At 38.6% G+C, this 24250-nt stretch overlaps 1 protein-coding gene across 44 annotated transcripts in view; it reads left to right on the plus strand.

Moving 5' to 3' along the window:
• SLMAP (sarcolemma associated protein) overlaps positions 1 to 24250 on the plus strand; it is a 151094-nt gene that overhangs the window by 41798 nt on the left and 85046 nt on the right. For 23 of the 44 annotated variants that reach the window (XM_082412190.1, XM_082412168.1, XM_082412181.1 and 20 more), the window contains exon 3: positions 21714 to 21867. In XM_082412190.1, the coding sequence (XP_082268316.1) occupies positions 21714 to 21867 (154 nt within the window). The remainder of the gene's footprint in view (positions 1 to 21713; positions 21868 to 24250) is intronic. The other 21 variants (XM_082412179.1, XM_082412169.1, XM_082412210.1 and 18 more) reach the window with 1 other exon arrangement.

Genomic DNA, 24250 nt, shown 5'->3' on the forward strand with positions numbered 1-24250 from the left:
AATAAACCAAAAGATAACAGCTACAGATTTCTCCCATGTGCTGAAGTCCAGTCTGGTCGTGGTTTTCTCTCTCTGCTCTCTCTGTGACTCACCTAAACTCTGGAGGCACTAACCCAACTCAACTTTTTTTTCTCTCTGGCCTGGAGAGCTGCATGTGATCTGAATCCTGCTTTTCCAGCTTTCGCTAAATCCTGGATCCAGTTGTTCTTTAATCCTATGACTCACACCTTGAGAGTCACCCCCACCCCACTCCAAGAAAATGCTTTTAACTTTCTCATAGCGAGTAATAATTCTGTCACATCTTTTCTATGCTTTAATGATTTTGTGTTAGGTGCTCATATGAAAATACGCTTCCGGTTGATTTTCTTTTTTTTAAAGTTCTTTGCAGAGTTCTTCTGTATGGGTGGGACCAAACACTTATGAGTCACTCCCAGTTAGTACAGTACAGCCATCCGAGAGTAAGTGATTTTTCAGTGTGACAAATTGTCTGCCAAAAAATTGTAAAGTAGAGCTAAAATCAAGAAACGGAAATTGATCCTTGCTCTGTTTATTTCCCCCTGTATCTTCAAGTTATCTTTTTTCTTCCAGTGTCAAAAATTCTTTCCATTCCTGACAAATTTTTATTGTATTGGTAATATTTTTCCCTAAGTACTAGCATTATAGGTTTTTACATCATCCATACTTAAATACTTTTCCTTGTTATATAAGGCTATGAGATTTATTGTTAGTTGAGTTTATGTAAAGTCGTGGGTGAAGTATTATGTAACAATGAAGAAGTCAGGTATGATAAAAAGTAAAAATTTTCCTATTCATTTTATTATACTTGACAACAATTTTTGGTTTATTAAGAAATACATCACCGGGGCTTCCCAGGTGGCGCAGTGGTTGAGAATCTGCCTGCCAATGCAGGGGACACGGGTTCGAGCCCTGGTCTGGGAAGATCCCACATGCCGCGGAGCGACTAGGCCCGTGAGCCACAATTGCTGAGCCTGCGCGTCTGGAGCCTGTGCTCCGCAACAAGAGAGGCCGCGACAGTGAGAGGCCCGCGCACCGCGATGAAGAGTGGCCCCCACTTGCCGCAAAATGGAGAAAGCCCTCGCACAGAAACGAAGACCCAACACAGCCATAAATATAAAAAAAAAAAAAAAAAAAAAAAAAAATACCTGAAAAAAAAAAAAAAAGAAATACATCACCAATTTTCTTTGTATAGAGCAACCACAAATACTGTTCTACTAAAACTATAAATACTCTTCTACAAGAGGTAGTGGTGCAACTGTATTTAGTTCCTTTAGTCTTTTCCACTCAGATTGGCTTGACTACTTAGAGACCTCAGGAAGAGATGGCCTGTAGATTCTACTAATTTTTGAAAAATTAATACAACAGAATTGGAAAGTCCAGACTGTTACGTGATTTGACTTGATTTCTGATCCCCACCAGTGTATTCAGGTCACTACACCATCTCTTTTTAAACTGGTAAAGGTGCTAGTCCTTGGCTGGTTCCCTGGCCTCTTGGTTATTTCTTTTCCTGATTTTTTTCTGTAGCTTTTTGACTGTTTTGTCTGAAATTCCTTCAAGCATATTCTCCACTAACTCTCCATAAAGTGGTAGTGTTCTTAAAAGTTCAATCATTGTCTTCCTCGTAAATGTTACTTTTGGATCATCTCATATAGTACAATAATTTTAATTACTTCTCAAATGCCTCTCAGATATCTTGAGCTCTAAGGTCTGAGTTTTCTACCCACTGCCTGCTTACATTTATTCACTTGAATGTCCTATAGAGACTCTAAAAACAATATACCCCAAATTGAAATGAATCATCATTCACCACCCCCTCCCCAGTATTTCCAAATACAGGTAATGGCCTTATCATCTCAGTAGCTCATACTAGAAACTGCTGCTTTCAACACTGAGTTGAGCACTTAAGATCTGTCACTAAGCCCCTTTCACTGCTTCTAACACTGTCCAGTTTAGGACCTTATTATTTCTTTATTTCAATAACTGTAACTGGTCTCCCTGCCTTCAGTCTAGTACCCCTCAAGCTATTCCCTCCCTGAGTGAAATGTCAGTTTGATCTTAGTATTTACCTATCTAAACCCTATAGTGACAAGTCCCCTATCATCTATATCATAAAGGTTGTACTGCTTGATACGTCTTAAAAGGCTTGGTGACTGCTCACCTCTCCAGCATGACTTCCTGTCATTCTCTTGTGCTTCACATGCCACCCCCCCACTAAGTTGTTTTTCACCTCTGTTTGCTCATGCTGTTTCAGTCCCCTCCCTTCTCATCCTGATTCACTCTTAATCAGCCTTCATGACTCAGCGTGGGACAGTTCCATCAGAAGCCTTTTCTGAATCCTCAGGATTGGGCCAAGTACCCTTCCTCTTTACTGGATTATTCTTGTTAGTATATGAAAGAGTGTAATTTTTGTTATATTAAAAAATTATTATCTTGACCCCACTTAACTTTCTAGCTACTGCCCATATCTTTGCTTCCCTTTAGGGCAGAACTCCTTAAAAGATTTGTCTGTATGTACACTTTCTCATTCCCCTCCATCCATTTTCTCTTGAATCACTCTGGTGAGGCTTTCATTGTCCACTACATCCACAATTCTTGTCAGGGTCATCAGTGGCTTCCAGGTTGCTATTTCCGTTGGTCAGTTCTTGTTCCTAATCTTCCTTGATCTTTCAGCATCATTTGACATAGTTGATCTCTTCCATGTTCTTGGAAACATCATTCACAATGGCTTCCAGGACACAACACTTTACTTCACTGGCCATCTTTGAAATTTCCTTTGCTTGGTCTTCATCTCCCTGACCTATAAACTTTGGACTGCTTCAAGACTCTGTCCTTGGTCCTCTTGTCTATCTGTACTTGCTTTCTCAATGATTTCATTCTGTCTCTTAACTTTCAGTTCTTTGTATATGCTGATGACAACCACATTTTTATCTCAAGCCCAGACTTTCTCCCTGGACTCTAGGTTCATATCCAGCTGCCTTTTTGACATTTTCACCTGATATCTAACATACACCTCAAATTTAATATGTCCAAAGCTGAACTCCTGATACCTCCCTAACCTCAATAAAAAACCTTCCCACATTCAGCCCTTCCAGTTCATGTGGGGGCAGTTACAGTTGACCCTTAAACAACATGGGTTTGAACTGCATGGGTCCAGTTATATGCAGATTTTTTTCAGTAGTAAATACTACAGTGCTACACGATCCGAGGTTGGTTGCATTCCTGGATATGGAACTGCAGATACAGAGGACCAGCTATAAGTTAAAAGTTATATGGGAGTTTTCAACTCCATGGAGGATTGGTGTCCCTAACTCCAGTGTTGTTCAAGGGTCACTTGTATATCCTTCTAAGTTGCTTGGGTCAAAAACTTTGGTATCCTTCTTGACTCCTTTTTTTCATATTTTACATCCAGTCTGTCAGGAAATCTTGTGCTGTACAAATATTATCATTTTGTGTGTGTGTTGTATAAAAAGTTAATGTTATGCTTTTCCAGTTTTATAGCACTGTTTTATTTTAAGGGCAGGGATCCTGAAGACCATATTTATACCAGATGCCTTGATTTGATTCCCCCCTCTCCCCCCGCCGCCCCATAAAGAACTCTGGTGGGTTGCTGAAGCTCTTCCATTCAGAACTGAGTCCTGTAATCTGAAAGAACAAAGAGCAAGTGAGCTGTTAACCCTCTTAAGTACCTTTCATAAGTCAGTGATTTTACTTCTGAAGTCTGTTCTTGTGTCAAGGAGATGACTAGTTTATTAACCCTTTTGAATTTATTGAACTTTTTCCTTCTTTGATCTCCCTTGATGTTTACCTCCTTTTTTTTTCCTGGCAAATTCTGTTTTTCTCTCTTTGTGTAGTTATATTTTTCTATTTGGGGGTTTGTTTTGTTTGTTTCTTCTTTTCATCTTCTTTCCACTTTCTTCCATCAAATGATGATAATGCGGAATTGAAGATTTGTTAGCCTTATTGAATAAAGTTTTATATCTTTTTTAATATTAAAGTTTAACTCTAAGTTTTCTTTTTTGTGGAGATAAGCACTGTGAATAGTTTGTATACATTCTTTCAGATTTTTGTTTTCTAATGGTGTATAAGCATATATCATTCTTTTTTTTTAAAGATGAATCTCAATTTCAGGATATTTTATTTTATTATTTTATTTTTTTGGCTGTGTCGGGTCTTAGTTGCGGCACACAGGATCTTTTTTGAGGCACGCGGGATCTGTTGTTGCACTGCTTGGGCTTCTCTCTAGTTGTGGCGTGCAGGTTTTCTCTCTCTAATTGTGGCGCACGGGCTCCAGGGCGCCTGGGCTCTGTAGTTTGTAGCACGTGGGCTCTCTCCTTGAGGTGCGCGAGCTCAGTAGCTGTGGCGCGTGGGCTTAGTTGCCCCATGGCATGTGGGATCTTAGTTCCCCGACCAGGGATCGAACCCGCGTCCCCTGCATTGTAAGGTGGATTCTTTACCACTGGACCACCAGGGAAGTCCCTATCATTCTTTTTATAAAAGGGATCACTGTATGTCTTGATATATTTTAATTTCAGTACCCATACCGTTACATTATTTTTGATGATTATGATGTCTGATATTTAATCAGACAGACAGTTTGGCTGGGCATTAGTAGTTTCCAGTTTTTAACTTCTATTAACATTGCTTCGGTACATACTTATGCATTTGCCATTGTACATGTGTGCATTTCATTGTTTCTATAGGTTAGATTCCTGGATGTGGAATTGCTCGGTCAAAGAATATAAGCATTTAAAATTTTAATAGGTGTTGCTGAATCATTTTCCAAAATGGGTGTAGCAGTTTACACTCTTATGCCCAGTGTACATATGCCCAGTATGTGAGAGAGCTGTTTCTCCACATTTTTATTTTGCCAGAGCCAGGTATCACTATTCTTAATCTTTGCCAAACTGATATTGACCACTTTGATAATTGCCCATCTTCCTGAGCTTTCTGGTCTCTTGAAAGTTTTGGAGTTAGATACTTGTTTGCCCCTTCCCATACATGTCTCTTTCTCTCTCTCTTTTTTTTTTTTAAACAGAAAATTCAAATAGTATAGGAGGGTGTAATGGGAAAACCTCTGCCCTGCCCTAGTAATTTATATGCTACTAGGTGTCCTAAGGAGCATTTTGAGTTTTGAACTGAGTGAGTTAATGCTTCTGTGAGCATTATTCCATGACTTCACTGGATTTCCAACCCTGTCACTCACTCAGGGCCAGGAGTATAGTAGGGCTCTGGTTTAGAAATGGAATTATATGACATCTGTTAAATATCACTTGCTTAATTTATTCAGAAGCTAGTTCACACTGTCAAGTGAGCTGTAGATTGCTAATCTGTGCTATATATTCTGAGTGTATTTACATATATCTGAGGGTAGTAATTTCCTTTTGATATAACTTTGATTAGGGAATTCCCTGATCCATATTGTGATGTGTGTTTCATATTTTTTATAAATGGTTTTCAGTCTGTGCTGTGAGACAGAGATTTAGCTGCTTCTTTGCACAGGTTGTGGTTATTTATGGTAATATTCATGTGTAATGGGGCAGTGGCATGCTATTTTTAACATCTGTATGTGTTAGAGTTCAGCTGTTACTGATTTATTTATATCTCTATCAGCTGTTTACTGTTTAAGTAATTAACTGGTAAATTATTTTTAAGAACCTTAGCTTAAGAAAGGTTATAAGGAAAAGGCATAAAGGAAAGTCTTGCATCAGTTCTCTGACTGAAGAAAGTCGCAGTGGTTACACGTTTATGCATATTCTGTGAATTTAGTAATAATAGCTGCCATTTGTTTAGCAGTTACTATGTACAAATGCTGTGCTAAATACCTTACATGCTTAACGTCATTTAACCTTTACAACAAACACTCAGAGGTACGTACTGATATTATCCCCAATTTATAAATAGGGATTTATAAATAACCCTTTATAACTAAAGGGATGCTCAGAGAGGTTAAATAACATGCTCAAGGTCACACAGTATGTTAGAAGGTGATGGAGCTGGAATTCAAACCTTTAACGTATGCTCTGTTCCATATAGCATATTGCTATTTAGATGTAATACAGTTTGGCCTATCCTATGGTAAATCAAAACTTTATAGCTTCCATTCTAAAGTATGAATTATTTCATTTATTTGAAATGTATTTTAAAACATCATTTGTGGGCTTTCCTGGTGGCGCAGTGGTTGAGAATCTGCCTGCCAATGCAGGGGACACGGGTTCGAGCCCTGGTCTGGGAGGATCCCACATGCCGCGGAGCAACTAGGCCCGTGAGCCACAACTACTGAGCCTGCGCGTCTGGAGCCTGTGCTCCCCAACGAGAGGCCGCAATAGTAAGAGGCCCGTGCACCGCGGTGAAGAGTGGCCCCCGCTTGCCGCAACTAGAGAAAGCCCTCGCACAGAAACGAAGACCCAACACAGCCAAAAATAAATAAATTAAAAAAAAAAAAAGTTACTCATGTTCTTAAAAAAAAAAAAACAAAAAACATCATTTGTTACTTGTGCCTATTGGAACTTTCTGACAGGGAATAAACGTTATAGTTTTAAAAAGATGGAATTGTAATGCTGTTCAGAGTATGATTTGGACATAAAGGGTTGGGAGTTAGAGGCTTAACCTGGAATAAAGCCTTGAGTCTCTGGTTTAGGTGTAATATTATTTAGTGAGAATTGTTATCTGAACGAGAAATCTTATTTGTTAAGATATTTAAACTGGGGCTTCAGAAAGAAAAGGAGGCTTTTAACAAGTAAAGAGTGTGGGTGGGTGGAAGCAAGGGCTTTTCGGGTCCAAGCACAACGTAAGCAAGAATCATACCTGGGGCTTGTGTAGGGAATTGCTAGTAGTTAAGCAAGGATAGAATGGATGGTACTTTTAGGAAAAGTGGAAAATCCAGTTTGATAAGGTGATTGAGGTCATTATGAAAGATTTTGAAAGTTATCAGAGCTCTCAGATTTAATTTTGAAGGCAAAGGGTCAACAGCCATTTTACAAAGGGAAACAAAATGGTCAGGTTTGTATTTTAGGAAATAAATCTAGCATCAGTGTAGAGGGTGAAGAGTGTGGAATCATAGCCATCGTCTTTGCAAATGTTATGGGCCTGAGTTAGAGGAACAGTAATGGGGAGGGAAAGGCAGTGTGGAATTGAGAGATTATTCTGAATCAGAATTCCTAGGAATTGGTGACATTGAATGCCCTATGGGGTTATTGACATTATTACTACTGATAGTATTTGTTGTTATTACTGTTTTGCATTTGCTCTAAGTGACTTTGGAAAGTCACATATTCTATTTTTAGTGGCTGATGGCTGAATTCCTATTCACAGGTGCTCAGGAAATGGTGGGTAAATGATGGAATGAGTCAGGGCTATAAATATCACACTCACGAAATATTTATTTAAAATACTTGTGTGGGGCTTCCCTGGTGGCGCAGTGGTTAAGAATCCACCTGCTAATGCAGGGGACACGGGTTCGAGCCCTGGTCTGGGAAGATCCCACATGCCGCGGAATAACTACGCCCGTGTGCCAGAACTACTGAAGCCAGTGCACCTGGAGCCCGTGCCCTGCTGCATCAAGAGAAGCCACCACAACGAGAAGCCTGCGCACCGCAACGAAGAGTAGCCCCCGCTCACTGCAACTAGAGAAAGACCGCACGCAGCAACGCAGACCCAACGTAGCCAAAAATAAATAAATAAAATAAATTTATTTAAAAAAATAAAATACTTGTTTGATGCCTGTTCAGCAGGCATTTTGTTAAGGGCTAGGGATGTCAGTGAGATAAAGGGATATAACTTATCTTGATCTTCAAGGGATTTGCCATGGTCATGAGGTGTCTAATAGACCTTATTTGCCATTCTTACTTTCTGTGTAATCTTTGGGCATATAATTTAGCTTCTTACCCTGTCTGTTCATGTGGGATACTACTTATTTCATAGTATTCTGAAGTTTAGATAAGGTTATGTGTATAAAGTGCCTAGCATAGTCCCTGGCATATGCTTGTTCCCTTTTAATCTGCCATGGACATGGAAGCTGGGAAACTCAAATTTATTAGGATTGTATGTCAAATAGGTGGTAGAAGGTAGTGAAGGCATTTCTGAAAGAAATTTTAAAAGTTTACTTTTCCTGATAATTTGGCATCATAAGGCCTGATTGCTGTTTTATGATTTTATTGTGACCGTAGAGAGGTTACTTAGATAGGTTGCTTGTGTTTCAGCCTCAACCTGCGGATCTATCAAATGAACAAAATCATTCCTAATTCATGTGATGGTTGGTAGAAACATTAGAGATAGTGGATGTGAAATGACCAGACAGACATAAGTAGCATAGCAGAATAGTTGAGATTAAAAAGTTTAAAATGTACATCTCTCCCCATTACTACCTTTGGCAGTTTACTTAACCTATTTTAGTCCTAATTTCTTTATCTGTGGTATAGGGATAATAAAACATCTACCTCATAGGACTGTTTTAAAGAGTAACTGGAAAAATGCATGGAAAGTAGTTTATCCAAGCATATGGTAAGAACTCAAAAATTTGTGATTATTGTAAATTATGTGGTATCTTTTTGACACTGTTGAACAATTAACTCTTCTTTGGCTTTGCTCTGTGTTTAAAATTTCTGTATACATAGGTGAATTCTGGGTATAAGTGATGTTGCGTTTCATGGTAGTAAAAGAAATCAACAACCCTTTTAAAAGAAAAACTTCCCAGCAGCTTCACCTTTGGCCCTTAAAACCTTGGAGGGGCTTCCCTGGTGGCGCAGTGGTTGAGAATCTGCCTGCCAATGCAGGGGACACGGGTTCAAGCCCTGGTCTGGGGAGATCCCACATGCCGCGGAGCAACTAGGCCCGTGAGCCACAATTACTGAGCCTGCGCGTCTGGAGCCTGTGCTCCGCAACAAGAGAGGCCACGATAGTGAGAGGCCCGCGCACCGCGATGAAGAGTGGCCCCCACTTGCCGCAAGTAGAGAAAGCCCTCGCACAGAAATGAAGACCCAACACAGCCATAAATAAATAAATAAATAACCCCCCCCCCCAAAAAAAAACCTTGGAAAAATGTTTAAGACCTTGTGTTTAAGCGGTAGATGGAGGTGGAATTTGAATGTGATACTTTCTGTTACTAAATTTCTGTTCAAAATTAAAAAAGAATTAGTGACTTAATTGGGGGCATTACCTACTCATCCTGAGAAACAGTGGATGTCATGAGAGATATTGGGAAATGTCATGAGAGATATTGGGAATAGACTGTGTTTTGAATATCTGAATCATGTGGGGGGCAGAAAAATGGGAGCCTCTGCACTATACTCAACCCCGTAAGGGGTTTATTTTCTTTGGTCCCAATAGTCATTTCCCATTGTTTCATAAATTTCATCATTATTATTTCTATATATTCACTTATAGTCCTCAGTAACTGTTTCCTTTTCTCTTTCAAAGTAGAAGTATTATAATTTTTAAAGAACTCCCCTATGGATGTGTGAATTGTCAAAGCCTTGAGGAGATAAATCTCTTGAAGAATTAACTGTCACTAAAAACAGGGAGACGTGAGTAAAGAACAAGTTGTCTTAAACATTAAAATTATATGCCAACCTGAGTGGTTATGCTTAAAGAATAGAAAAGGCCATCATAGTCATTTTGATTACTTTATTAAGCATTTTAAAAAGCTGTGAATGTTCTTTTGGGGGGCAGATGTACTATTTGTGTCTTTTAACATTTCCATTTAGTTTGTTTGCCAAATAGACTGTTTCACGTGTGGGCAGTTTTTGTTTTTGTTTTCTTAAATAAGATCTAGATTCCTGTTTTGCCAATTTTGCTAATCTTTAATGGAAAAAAATTAATTTTTCCTTCTCCCCTACCTCCTAGTGACTGTATAAATCAATATCAACTGTCCTTAGATTTAGCCCATAGTGTGCATTATTAAACAATATGTAGGGCTACATCCTTTAAATATAGTGACCTTGTTCTGTATTTCCCACAAATGTGATCACAGTGATTTCCTTTTGTGGCAAACAAGACTTATTCTATGGGTGAGGTTTTTTAACTATCAGAGGTAAAGAATGGAGGTGCAATTATTTTATTGTTATTTCAGCTGATCTCAGGATGGTTTAAGCTAACATTTTGTGAGGAAAATAATGATCTATAAATTATTGTCAGAGTATTGTGTATTTAAAATATCACAATATCCCCTTGCTCTATCCTTAATATGCTAAAATATGTGGTATTTTAATAAATACATGTTTATTTTAGGTGTTGACATTAAAATTTTAACGTTTGAGGTTAAGACCTCTTGGGGTCTAAAAGATTGAGTTTGAGATCAGTATCTGTTCTTTAATTACCTCAGTAGGAGCTTCAAAGACAAAGAAGAATGCATCTTGCTGTGATTAACACACCATGAGAGGAGAAAATAATCAGGATTTGCCTGTCAACCCATCAGTTTTCCGTTATAGGAAATAGGTTAATCTCTTCCAAATTGGAATTTGGTACAGGCTTTCAGTAGCGTCACCTCTCAGAACTGTAATGTTCTGATAATATGTTTATTTTGCATCTTGCTGAGATTCAGAAATCTAATTTACTTTGTCTTGAGTTCTCAGTGAAGGGTTGTCACAATTTTGTTTGCATATTTTAGAAGGGTGTAATCATTCTGTGTTTTATATGTTTTGTAATGTTCTCATTAAATTAAAAAAATTTCTTCTCCCCATCTTCTCTACTTCTGTTCTTCATAATCGTATCTCTGTTCCTATGTAGAGAGATAGAAATACTTTTGCTTTCTCTTTCTATTATGGACTGGCTCCACAAGAAAGAATTACTTTACAACAAATGTGTCTGGGATGTCACTTGGAGATGGAAAATGTCCTGGCAATTTCATAACATTTGTAAGACCTTTGGGTATATATTGACAAGTTCATTCTAGTTTACCTGTGAGATTTTATTTGGTGAGAACATTTTACCACTTTTCTATGTGTTTCCCTACGGCATGTGAATAAAACTTTTATTTCCCCCTTCAGTGGCACAACTTAAAAATTCCAGCCTCTGAAATATGTGGTGCTTTGCTAGTCAGGAAGCCAGGAAGGTTATATAAACAAATCCATATTGAACATGCATATAAACTAAGTTTGTGTACTCTAAGAAGTAACTAAATTGCTGGTGGCAAAAACGTACAAGTTATGGATCTCCCTATTTCTAGTGACTCCCACTGCAGTTCATCCTACACACAGCTGCTAGATTATCAGAGCTGTTGGAATCATCTCCCTAAAACAGTATTTTCATCAAATCCTTTAGTAGTAGCTTCTGTCTTAAGAAATCTCAACTCCTAAGTGCAGTGCTCAGGCCCTCTCTTTATAGCTTCACTCTGTTTTATATTTCCCCATTTCTTCCTTTGTTTGTTTTTGGTTACCCTCTAGGGCTGGGCCTTAACTATATATAAATATACTGTAATACCTGTTCCTCCTCCATCTCCTCCTTCTCCTTGCCTTTCATTCAGATCACCTCTCTTACTCTTAAGTGTCTTGTTAGCAACTGACTGTGCCTAACTTTATTAATCCTAATCCTGCCTCGCAGGATTTTGGTACTTAATGCATACTCTCTTAATTTATTCTCAGTGTAGAGTTGCTCCGCATTTGATTTTATGGATGTGCAATCTCTCCAGACAGGTGCCAAGTAAACGTTATAGATTAAATGATTTGCCTTAATAGTGGAGTTAGAGTTGAAATTGGCTCTTCCTATTCTGATTGCTTCAGGAAAACTTCATAAACAAAGTGGGATTTCATAACTTTGGACTCAAAGACCAGAGACTGTTCAGTCTAAGTAGGAGAGAAGGAAGGCGTTGTAGAGGTTTTGAAGGAATAACAGTGTCAAATCTGTACTATCTGTGAGACCATGGCAATCTACTTAATATACCTGAGCCTCAGTTTCTTAATCTAGAAAATGGACATGGTAATAGCTACTTGGTAGGACTGTTGTGAAGATCAGAAGTGCTTGTGCATAGCAGGCTGTCAATAAATGGTAGCTGTTATTATAGATTAGGGACTTGTGGAGTGACGCCATAAAAAATAATGGAGGAGGGAGCTCCAAAAATTGGTTTTCTTCACCAGGATGACTGTTAAGCTAGCATGAACTGTCTGAAGCAATTATTTTGGAACTCTGGAGTCTAAGCAAACACTTGCAGCATCCAGGGGAGTGCTTAATGAAGAAGAGGGTGATAAATTTCTGAGAATTTCAGTGTTATGCACAGTGGCTACCATTTCCATCCCCTAGCCCTGTGGCGGGTAACTGTGGGTATGGTGGCCCATGATTCCTGGTGTGACTTTGCTTGTCTTTCAAAAATTGGGGTTGTATGTTTTTGTCACTGCTTTTTATTGCTGAGGGCCTGGCACAGAGGCTGGCCATTGTTTCAAACCCCACAGACTAGAACCGCTTCTCTGGCATCTGCCAAAGGGATTAAAGAGACAAAACACACCCTTCCTGCCTTTTCTTATTGGATCCTGACATTTAAGGGAATCTGTGTTAGGTCACTGGATGACCATGGAGATGACAAAACAGAGACTTCAGTGATGATACACGACAAAGAATATAGTCTTTGCAAAAAATAGTTTGGAAAAGTCAGTAAATAAACTGATGACTGCAGCCTTCATCAAGTAACAACAGCAATCCCTAGGGTGAGGAGAGAACCTGATTTCTGTAGTTACCACATTACAGTATTCAAGATGTCCAGTTCTCAACAAAAATTACAAAGCATGTAAAGAAATAGAAAATTATGGCCCATTCACAGGAAAAAAAAAAGAAATTGACAAAAGGCATCCCTGAGGAAGCCCAGACATTGGACTCACTAGACAAAGACTTTTTAAATTAACCGTTTTTAATATGCTCAAAATGCTGAAGGAAACCATGGACAAATTAAAGAAAAACAGGAGAACAATGTGTGAATAAGTGTGGAAGATCAGTAGAGAGATAGAAATTGTAAAAGTATGAATACAATAGCTGAAATAAAAATTCAGTGGAAGATTCAGTGACAGATTTGAGTAGGCGGAAGGAGTCAAACTTGAAGATAGGGCAATTGAAATTACTCTGTCTGAGGACTAGAAAGAAAAAAGATGAAGAAAAATGAACAGTACCTAAGGGACCTATGAGACACCATCAAGTGTACCAACATATGCATTTTGGAAATCCCAGAAGAGAGTAAGAAAGGGGCAGAAAAAAATTATTTGAAGAAATAATGGCTGAGGAGAACTTTACAGTTTTAGTTCTTACATTTAGCTCTCTGATCCACTTTGAGTTAATTTTTGTATATAGGGGGAGGAAGGAGTCCAACTTTTGCAAGTGGTTATCCAGTTGTCCCGTCACTATTTGTTAAGGAAACTATTCTTTTCCTATTGGATGGACGCTGTTCTTCTTCTTCAAGATTGTTTTGCCTATTCAGGGTCCCTTGCAATTCCATGTACATTTGCGGATTGACTTTTCCATTTCTACAAAAAGGCGATTAGGATTCTGGTAGGGATTGCATTGACTCTGTAGACCACTTTGGGTAATATTGACACCTTAATATTTAGTCTTCCAATCCATGAACACAGGATGTCCTTCTGTTTACAGGCATACCTTAGAGATATTGTGGGTTCAGTTCCAGACCACCACAATAAAGCAAATATCGCAATAAAGCAAGTCACACGAATTTTTTGGTTTCCCAGTGCATATAAAAGTTATGTTTACACTATACTGTAGTCTATTAAGTGTGCAATAGCATTATGTCTAAAAAAAACAATGTACATACCTTAATTAAAAGAAATGCTGTTGGAAAAATGGCGCCAATAGACTTGTTTGACCCAGGGTTGCCACAGCCTTCAATTTGTAAGAAATGAAATGTCTGTGAAGCACAGTAAAGTTAAGTGCAGTAAAACAAGCTATGCCTGTATTTGTCTTTAATTTCTTTCAGCAGTATTTTGTAGTTTTCATTGTACGAGTTTTTTACTTCTTTGGTTAAATTTATTCCTAAGTATTTTATTTAGATGCTATTATAAATTGAATTGCTTTCTTAATTTCCTTTTTGGATTGTTCATTGCTGATGTATACACACGACTGATTTTTCTGTGTTTTTCTTGTAAACTGCAACTTTGTTGAATTTGTTTGTTAGCTCTAATAGCTTTTTTCTGGGTTCTGTGGGATTTTCCATATAGAGAATCTTTTCATCTGTGAATAGACATAGTATACTTCTTCCTTTCCAATTTGGATGCCTTCTATTTCTTTTTCTTGTGTCTGGCTAGAACTTCAGTACAGTATTGTGTAGCAATGGTGAAAAGTAGGCTTTCTTGCCATGTTCCTGATCTTAGGAAGAAAGCTTTCAGTCTTTCACCATTGAGTATTATGTTAGCTGTGGGTTTTTCATAAATGTCCTCTATCATGTTAAGGAAGTTCCTTTCAGTCCTAGCTTTCTGGGGTTTTTTTTGTTTTTTGTTTTTTTTTTTTTAATATCATGAAAGGGTGTTGGATTTTGTCAAATGCCTTTTCTACATCAATTGAGATGATCTTGTGGTTTCATTTTGTTTTTTTCCTTTTTTCTATTAATGTGGTATATTATATTGATTGACTTATGTTGAACCACTTTGGATAAATCCCACTTTTTCAGCAAGCCAAGCCACTGCTTTTCCAGCATGGGTGAGTTCTGAGTTAGGCTAAACAGAGGTGAGAGCCTGTAGTCAGACCTTCAGGTAGCCCCCAGACACGTTAGAGTAGACAGACACAATAATTTGCAATTTAGGTCTGCTCTCTCTGGAACCAGGTAGCAGGGTCCCACAGTGGGAATTCAGGTTGATGTCTTCAAGGCTTCTGTTTTACAGGGGGAAGGGAGGGGACAACGGTGAGGAATGCCATGAAGATTTCCCCCTTTTTTTTTTTGGCTGTGTTGGGTCTTCGTTGCTGTGTGCAGGCTTTCTCTGGTTGTGGCAAGCAGGGGCTACTCTTCGTTCAGTGCGTGGGCTTCTCATTGCAGTGGCTTCTTGTTGCAGAGCACGGGCTCTAGGCTCATGGGCTTCAGTAGTTGTGGTGCGCGGGCTCAGTAGTTGTGGCTCCTGGGCTCTAGAGCACAGGCTCAGTAGTTGTGGCACATGGGCTTAGTTGCTCCGTGGCATGTGGGATCTTCCTGGCCCAGGGATTGAACCCGTGTCCCCTGCACTGGCAGGCAGATTCTTAATTACTGCGCTACCAGGGAAGTCCCAAGATTTCCTACCATTTTTAAGTTGCCTTTTTCTTGATTCAGTGTTCACATGGTTGCTGTAAAACTTTGCTTTCCAAGGTTCTGATGAAGTTGGTTCTGACAGTTTCTGCTTGTTTTTTCAGCCTTTGTGTGGGGATGAGAGCTTGGAGCCGCCTACTCTGCCATTTTGCTGATTTCACTTTCTTCATTTTTTTTGATTCAAAAAAAATTTCCTTCTTTTTATTTCTTATTTCTCTTAAGGCATTTTTTGTTATATTTAGTTACTTGTGTCCTTTTAATTTTGTACTCATTCCTGAAATGACTTCCTTTTTTTTCTATTTCTTTTTTGAGTTCTTTCACCTTTCCCTGAGTTTTGTAGTTGTGATTTATATTTCTTTTTCATGCCTTGAGTTATTTTCTTAATGTCTTTTAGCTTGTTCTGAAATAGTATAATTTTGATCTGTTCCCAAGGTATGTCTGTCATTATGTGTAGGGAATGTTATTTTGCTCTTTATTCTTTTTTTAAAAAAATAACTGTATGGCATGGGACATTGATATTTTTCTGTTGCTCATTTTTTTTTTAATTTTTATTTATTTATTTATTTTTATGGCTGTGTTGGGTCTTTGTTTCTGTGCGAGGGCTTTCTCTAGTTGTGGCAAACGGGGGCCACTCTTCATCGCGGTGCGCGGGCCTCTCACTATTGCAGCCTCTCTTGTTGTGGAGCACAGGCTCCAGACACGCAGGCTCAGTACTTGTGGCTCACGGGCCTAGCTGCTCTGCAGCATGTGGGATCCTCCCAGACCAGGGCTCGAACCCGCGTCCCCTGCATTAGCAGGCAGACTCTCAACCACTGCGCCACCAGGGAAGCCCTGTTGCTCATTTTTATATGAAATTTGTTTTCCTGAACTTACAGAGGGGGGTCATGGTTCAGGATAAATTTTCTAATGTCACAGAGCTCCCTCTTCTGTTGTTTTTGTAAAATGTTTAAAAATATGATGGCTTCCTTTCCCCTTTTCTACTTTTATCTGGGTCTTTTCTTTCCTTGTCTCTGTTGTCCCTGCCCTGATCAATTTTGGTTCCACACCCAACAGCTTTCCCACAGTGTGGAGCCCTATCCTGGAAGGCAGCTTTGGTTGGTAGGTTGGTTTTAAGAATTTATATGACTCAGACTGCTCCAGCCTTTTTCAGAATCTACCTCATACTCACTTGTTAGTGGATTGGGCTGAACCTTTCCCATTTTCATCTTCTCTTCTCAAATTGGCTATCATATTGTCCAGTAAATATCTAGTGACTATTTTGAGGTTCTCAAGTCCCTCAAATCCCGCATTGTTTCCATATACATCCTCCTGCACAGATGCTGATTTCATGAAGGTCTTGTGACTGTTGATGGTTTTCCCCGCTTGTATTTTGAGGTTCATATGGATAATATGTCACCAATTTTTGTTGCAAATGTTGCCCATGGGATTTTGGTTTTGCTATCTTAGTCACTCTTTTTGATTTTAGGTGGTGATTCAAGTAAATTAAAAATCTATGATGTATGGAGTCTTGCCTGGTGGTCCAGTGGTTAAGACTCCACACTTCCACTGCAGGGGACAGAGGTTTGATCTCTGGTCAGGGAACTAAGATTCTGCATGCCGCGTGGTGCAGGCCAAGAAAAAGAAAAAAAAAAAATCTATGATGTAGTATCTGCCATCTAGAATCCAGAATCTACTCTGCATTCACATTTTTAAAACCCCTCTGTATGGACTTAGAATTTCTGGCCTCTGGCCTGTGGCATGTCTCCTGTGTTTGTGCTTTGTTCTGAAGCTTTAATTCAAATGTTATTAATCTATTGGTGGTTGGATTTTTTTTTATAATTACTATCATCATATGTGTGTGTGTGTGTGTGTGTGTGTGTATGTATGTATTTATTTATTGGCTGCATCGGGTCTTAGTTGAGGCGTGTGGGATCTTCACTGAGGCATGCGGGATCTTTTGTTGCGGCTCGTGGGCTCTTCCTTGCGGCATGCGGGCTTCTCTCTAGTTGTGACACATGGGTTTCTTTTTTTCCTCTCTCTCTAGTTGTGGTGCACAGGCTCCAGAGTGCGTGGGCTCTGTAGTTTGCAGCACACAGGCTCTCTCATTGAGGGTGCAAGCTCAGTAGTCGCGGCACATGGGCTTAGTTGCCCCACAGCATGTGGGATCTTAGTTCCCTGACCAGGGATCAAACCCGCGTCCCCTGCATTGAGAGGCGGATTCTTTACCACTGGACCACCAGGGAAATCCCTATTGGTGGTTGGATATTGCAAAAACCTGTCAACGTAGAAAAGCTAGAAAGAAGCAGTTTGTCATTATAGTGGAAATGAAAGCATTTACAAATTGTAGCGAAGTTGAAAGTGATGCAAAATGTATTTGTTTATGGAGTGAAAGAGCAGAAACTTTCTGAAGGCCAAAGAGCAAATTATGCAACCTGTAAAGTGCTGTGCCTGCGTCTTTAAAGGTAATCGTAATAAGCAAGAAACAAGGAAAAGTGATTGATGGGGCAAGGACAACCTTTCAGTTCAAGGATCACTATCAGTGCTTGATTTGGGGGAGCTTAACCTTCAATCAGGAGAAGGCAGGGAGTTAATTGAAGATAAAGCCTGAAAACAGTGAAAGTTGAACTTTGGCCACGAGCTACAGGGGGTTTTATAAATTCCGGGCTCCTTACACATCTGCTCCACATCAAAGTGAATGCCCAGTGGCTAATACAAACACCAGAGATGCTTGGGCATTCCTTAGGCTACTAGGAAATAAAGATAGTTAAAGCTTCAACAAGATTTGTTTTTTAGAGTAGTTAGAAATTATCTCTTTTGGGACTTCCCTGGTGGCACAGTGGTTAAGAATCCGCCTGCCAGCGCAGGGGACACAGGTTCGATCCCTGGTCCGGGAAGATCCCACATGCCACGGAACAACTTAGCCCGTGCGCCACAACTACTGAGCCTGCGCTCTAGAGCCTGAGAGCCACAACTACTGAGCCCATGTGCCACAACTACTGAAGCCACGCACCTAGAGCCCATGCTCCACAACAAGAGAAGCCACAGCAATGAGACGTTGCAGCCACGCACTGCAACGAAGAGTAGCCCCCGCTCGCAGCAACTAGAGAAAGCCCATGCACAGCAATGAAGACCCAATGCAGCCAAAAATAAATAAATCAAAAAAAAAAAAAAAAGCCTGATAGAAAAAGGTGTATCAGCATAGAGGAGAAAGATATTTCTGGTTTGAAAGTGACAAAGGACCAACTGACATACCTGCTGTGGGAAATGCATCCAGGGACTGTAAGCACAGTCACTTCCCAGTGCCTTGCAAACAAGTTGACTTATTTATACCTATCTAACCTGATAGTAAATAGAATAGCTTCTGTACAATGTAGACTGAATAGTGGCAGATTGTTTCGTAGAAGGTGCAGAAACATTATTTTTATTAACAGTTTTTCAAAACACCAAGGGCAGAAGGTTAAATCAGTGAAAATATTTCTGCAGGGAAGTAAACAATTGCAGTCTGGCTATACCCAAGTGTGGAGGCTCAGGGGCATGAGTGGAGGTTAGTGTGGCTGAGAGGGATAAGGGGGGAAAATAGTGTGAGTTAATGAGTTTGGAGAGGGAACCAGGAGCCAGATCATGTGGGGCTTTATTGGCTGTAATGGTAAGAACTTTGGACTTTATTCCAAGGTGTTTGGAAGCCATTAGCAGGTTGATCAATGAGCAACTAACGTAAATGGTATGTTCAAGCTAAATGAAGGCCAAAGATACCATGGTGTGCTTTGGACATAATATAGACATGTTAGAATGAAAAGAACATGGGTTAATATTGATTAAAAATTTTTTTAATTTGAAAATTTATGGTTTTAGAGTTAAGAGCTACAAACATGAGGTGTTGAGATATATGTGTGTGTATGTGTATACACATAGAAAAACACACACACATTTTTGTTTTTCAAACAAAGTTTTCTAAACAGTACTGAACCTCATTTCATATGTTCTTACTTTTGTTCTCTTTTTTTTGTTTTAAGATAAAATTTGAGTTTCTTTTTTTTTTTTTTAACATCTTTATTGGAGCATAATTGCTTTACAATGGTGTGTTAGTTTCTGCTTTATAACAAAGTGAATCAGTTATACATATACATATGTTCCCATATCTCTTCCCTCTTGCGTCTCCCTCCCTCCCACCCTCCCTATCCCACCCCTCTAGGTGGTCACAAAGCACCGAGCTGATCTCCCTGTGCTGTGCGGCTGCTTCCCACTAGCTATCTGTTTTACATTTGGTCTTACTTTTGTTCTCTTAATTTTTTTTTTTTTAAACCACTAGTAACAGCCCACTAAATTGACTTAGTAACACACTAATGGATCAGAATTTGAAGTTTGGAAACCACTGTAAATCTATAATCCCCTTATTTGGCTTGCCAAGGCACATATAACTGAAAATGACCAAACCAGAATTCAGATATTGCCACATTTCCCAAGAATATATTAAAATTAAAAAACAAAAAACAAACTCGTTTATACAGTGCAACAGTAGGTTCCAGTGTAGAAAAAATCTTGAGGATAATTGTTCCTACTTGAGCATATTGCCTGTGCTTATCTCCCTGGTGTGAAATATTAAGGCCTCTAAGTTTCAAATGGACTTGTAACATATCAACACAATTTTCTTTATTAATGGTCTGTAATGAAATATATAAACTGCTAGCCAAAGTAACCGTTGGTCTCTTTTTGAATTATAAACAGAGACTAAGTCATTTATAGACAGCCTGGTGGCCTTTAAATTGTCACCTAGGAATTAATGAAAAGAAATGTCATTTTCGTATCTTCTGCAAATTGCTTATTCTTCTGTTGTGTTTCATTTTGGAAGAGGGTTTTTGGGAGGAGTGAAGGATAAATGAAACATAAAGGTCAGTGTGAAGTAATGGGGGAAAAATGTCCCTTTTAATTCTATGATATAAATCCCTGCTTCTGTATTCCATAGATCTGTGACTTTGGAAAGATACTTGCCTGTGCCCCACTTTTCTCACTTATAAATGGAAATAATATCTATATCATAGCTTTAATGTTAAGGTTAAATGAAGGCCTGGTGGTGCAACATGTATTTTAATAAATATTAGTTTTCTTCTTTCCTTTCTTCCTTAGGAAGGCATTCAGTGAAAATGTGTTGCTAGAATAAGCAGGGCTGGAGAGTGTAGAAAGATGCAAAAAGAAAGGTACATCTTTTTTTATTGGTTGTTCTCTTCCTAGTAAGTCTATTGTGTGTGATCCCAGTTGTTCCTAATTCCTCTTGGAATAGGTAGGTGATAATAAATAGGTAGGCTTCCTGTGCCTCCTGCTGTCCCTTCCCTTCTTAAAGAGGGAAGATTACCCAAGTGATGAAAGGCAAGTTTGGGGGGGCCAGGAAGTGGTACCTTCATAGTTGATTCCAGTATTTTAGTTTCTAGTGTCTCCAAAATGTTTATCACAAAGAATTTACTGAAGATGTGTTGGGCCTGATACCACGTATGTTAGTTAACTGATAGCAATTAATATAGGTGTTACCTAATACCAATTGTCCTTGCCTGTGGAATAAACAGCACTTCCTTTGACTTAACCCAGAAACCCTAGGAGGAAAGTTACAAAGTCAGAGTGAGATGGAAAGATAAAATTAGAGTTTTGTGTAGCTGGCTTAAAAAAAAGGAAATAACAGCTTTATTGAGATATAATTTATATACCATAAAATTCAGTCTTTTAAAATGAACGATTCATTGGTTTTTAGTATATTCACAGAGTTATGCAACCATCATCACTATCTAATTTTAGAACCTTCTAATCACCCCAAAAAGAAATCTTATACCCATTAGCAGTTATTCACCCCACCCCATCCCACCCTCTGCCCCAGCACCTCAGCCCCTTGCAACCACTAATGTGCTTTTTATCTCTATGCATTTGCTTATTCTGGATATCTCATATAAATGGAATTACATAATATATGTCTTGTGTGACTGACTTCTTTTACTTAGCATAAGGTTTTAAAAGTTCATCCATGTTATAGCTTGAATCAGTACTTCATTCCTTTTTATTGCAAAATAATATAATTCATGTGGATATACTATGTTTTGTTAACCCGTTCATCAGTTGATGGGCATTGGGGTTGTTTCCATTTTTTGGCTATAAGGAATAATGCTGCTATGAACATTCGTGTACAAGTTTTAGTGAAGACATATGTTTTCAGTTCTCTTCAGTATATACCTCAGAGTAGAATTGCAGGGTCATATGCTAACTTTTTGTTTAACACTTTGAGGACCTTGTAAACTGTTTTCTGAAGTGATATACCATTTTGTCCAGCTGGATTTTAAATCACCCAGTTTCAGGGTTCTAATTTCATATGTAATGAAGGAGAATCTTAGCTAAAATAAGCGGTTTGAATTGATAGGGGAAAAAAATCTACCTGCAGTAGTTTGCAAAGTTGGAAGTATTGATACTTTTTTTAAAAAGTAAGTTTGGAATTATTACTACTAATCTTTGGCTCTTTTTTTAAATTTTATTTTTGCAGTTTTATCTCCAAGACACTAAAAGTAGTAATGGTACCTTTATAAATAGTCAGAGATTGAGTCGAGGCTCTGAAGAAAGTCCACCATGTGAAATTCTTTCCGGTGACATTATCCAGTTTGGGGTAGATGTGACGGAGAACACACGGAAAGGTACGGGTATGGATCGATTTTTCCTATTATTTGTCTTGTTTGTTTAATTTTTTATTCTATTGTTTAATGTTACAAAACATTTCATGCTTGCAGAAGCAGTTTAAGTACAACATTTTATGCAGTGAAAAGTTGAGTCTCTCACTTTCCCTATTGTTTTTCTAAAATTTTAAATTCTAAAATGTTAAATACTTTATAATCTTTATCACAGTATGAAAACACAGGGCACTACTGTGTCAGTTAGGAAACAGTTGGATGTGGTGATGCTGTACTCAACCAATAGGAGCTTAAACCATAAGGATATTTCTTGTTAACTTATTAACAAGCCTGGAGGTAGGTAGGTCCAGACTTTGTTCACTTGGCTCAGTGATGTTATCAGGAATCCAGGGTCTTACTTATCCAGGGTCTTCCCATTCTGTTATCCCTTACATGTTGGTTTTTTACGCTTTTGCTTGTTGCCTCATGGTCTAAGGGTGATGGCTGCATCCCCAGGCTTTATTTTCCTCACACCAGTGTCCTAGGCAAAAAAGATAAGGTGGGGGCAAAATGCCTTTTTGTGTGGCTCTCTTTTCATGTTTGAAAGAACAATCTTTCATAGACTCCTTCCAGCAGATTCTTTCTTTTGTCTCACTGGCTGCATGGGTAGGTCACATACATACCTTTAACTGTAGCTACAAAGGAGCCTGGGAAGGAAGTTACTTGGCAAAGGGGAGCAGGAGATCCGTGACTGGCATAGAACAATTATGATTTATCCCTTTTGGTTGTGTCTTCATTGTTGCCCCGAACAAAATCAGAATTCTGTAGGCAGCTACCACGAATATAAAATTTCATGTCTCAAGTTTTTGAAACTAGGATTTCTCTAGCTAAATAAATTTAGATTAATTTTACAATTCTGAGGCTTTTTGGCCCCACCTAGTTCACTGTTTACTTTATGACCATGAAATTATATGACTGAATCATAAAACTAAATAAGTAGGAACCAAAAGTATGCAGTCCCACTGTCGCAGTTCAGTATAGACAGTGGAACCGATTGGCAAGTTTCTCCTTTTGTTTCTCTGAGCACACTCTGATCTGGTAATACCCTAAGTCATTAGTCTCTGGCATTTTGCACAGTAGATATGGGAATCCAGGGGGTGCTGGTGATGATAGTGTGTGTGTGTACACGTGCATATACGTTTACATACTGCAACTGCAGTATTATTTTTGCTGGGTTTTGTTGGCCTCCTCAGAGTGTTAGGTTTTTTGTTTGTTTGCTTGTTTGTTTTTTTAAGGTGTTAGGTTTTGAAATTTGGATGTGTGTAGGGCCAACGTCTTAGGAATTTTCATTTACAATTTAAAATAGAACGGAAAGTTTGTATTTTGATGCAAAATATTGAGTGCTCCTTACTAAGAGAACTCAACTTACGTATAAACATACTGAGAACAGCTGCAGTGGACACTCTGATATCTGCTGTTGCCACATCACACCTCCTCTGCTAGCAAGTCATTCAGCAAACATTTACTGAACCCCAGCTGTGAGGAGCCCACAGAGAAGACAGAATTTGATTACACCATCTTCCTCTCCAAGGAATATCTATTTTCTTGGCTTGCATTTCTCAAAGAGAATTAAAAGGTGTTAATTGATAAAAGAATGAAGTAATCAAATACATTTAGGAATGCTTAGTTAACCAAAGATAGTCAGGACTTCTCCGACCTTACAACATGCTAACATACATGCAGATCTCCAAGGGGGTGACTGTTATAAAATGTAGGTAAGTTCCAAACTCCTTCCCACTCTTCTTCCCCATCTAGCTGTGGGGGCCACTTTAGAAAATGCTGTAGAAAGCTAAGAGGGCAACTCTGAGATTCAGGGTTACTATTAGTACAATATTATTTTGACAACATAGATTCTTGCAGGCTTCTTTGAAAGTTTATCTTTTATGCCAACTGTAAGGGAAGTAAAGAAAAATTTCTTCATCATTTAAAATGTTGTTTCTTTTGGTATTTATTGCCTTCAAAAAGTTGACTTATATTATGCATGGCCTCTTGGGATACAGCTGTGTCACGAGTTGAGTATTGCTGTTTAAGCATATGCTTTAAAAAATAAAAAAAAGATGCTCTATGCTAAACAGTATTATGATAAGCTTTATATCACTTGGAAAATCCTACTGAAATTGTACAACACTACTGGATAACCTCTGGATCAAAGAAGACATCAAAAAGGGAATTTCAAACTATGTGGAAAGGAAAGGAGACTTTCATACCAAAATACAGTAAATCCTTTACTCAGATAAAAATTTATAATCTTAAATATTTTCCGTATTAAAGAAGAAAGACAAACAATGAAGGAACTTGGCACTTAGAAGAAATTAGAAAAAGAACAACAAGAAAAAGAAGTTGGGAAGAAGAAATA

Source organism: Balaenoptera physalus (genome assembly GCF_965194825.1).
Source record: "Balaenoptera physalus genome assembly, chromosome: 11".
Lineage (NCBI taxonomy): Eukaryota > Metazoa > Chordata > Mammalia > Artiodactyla > Balaenopteridae > Balaenoptera > Balaenoptera physalus.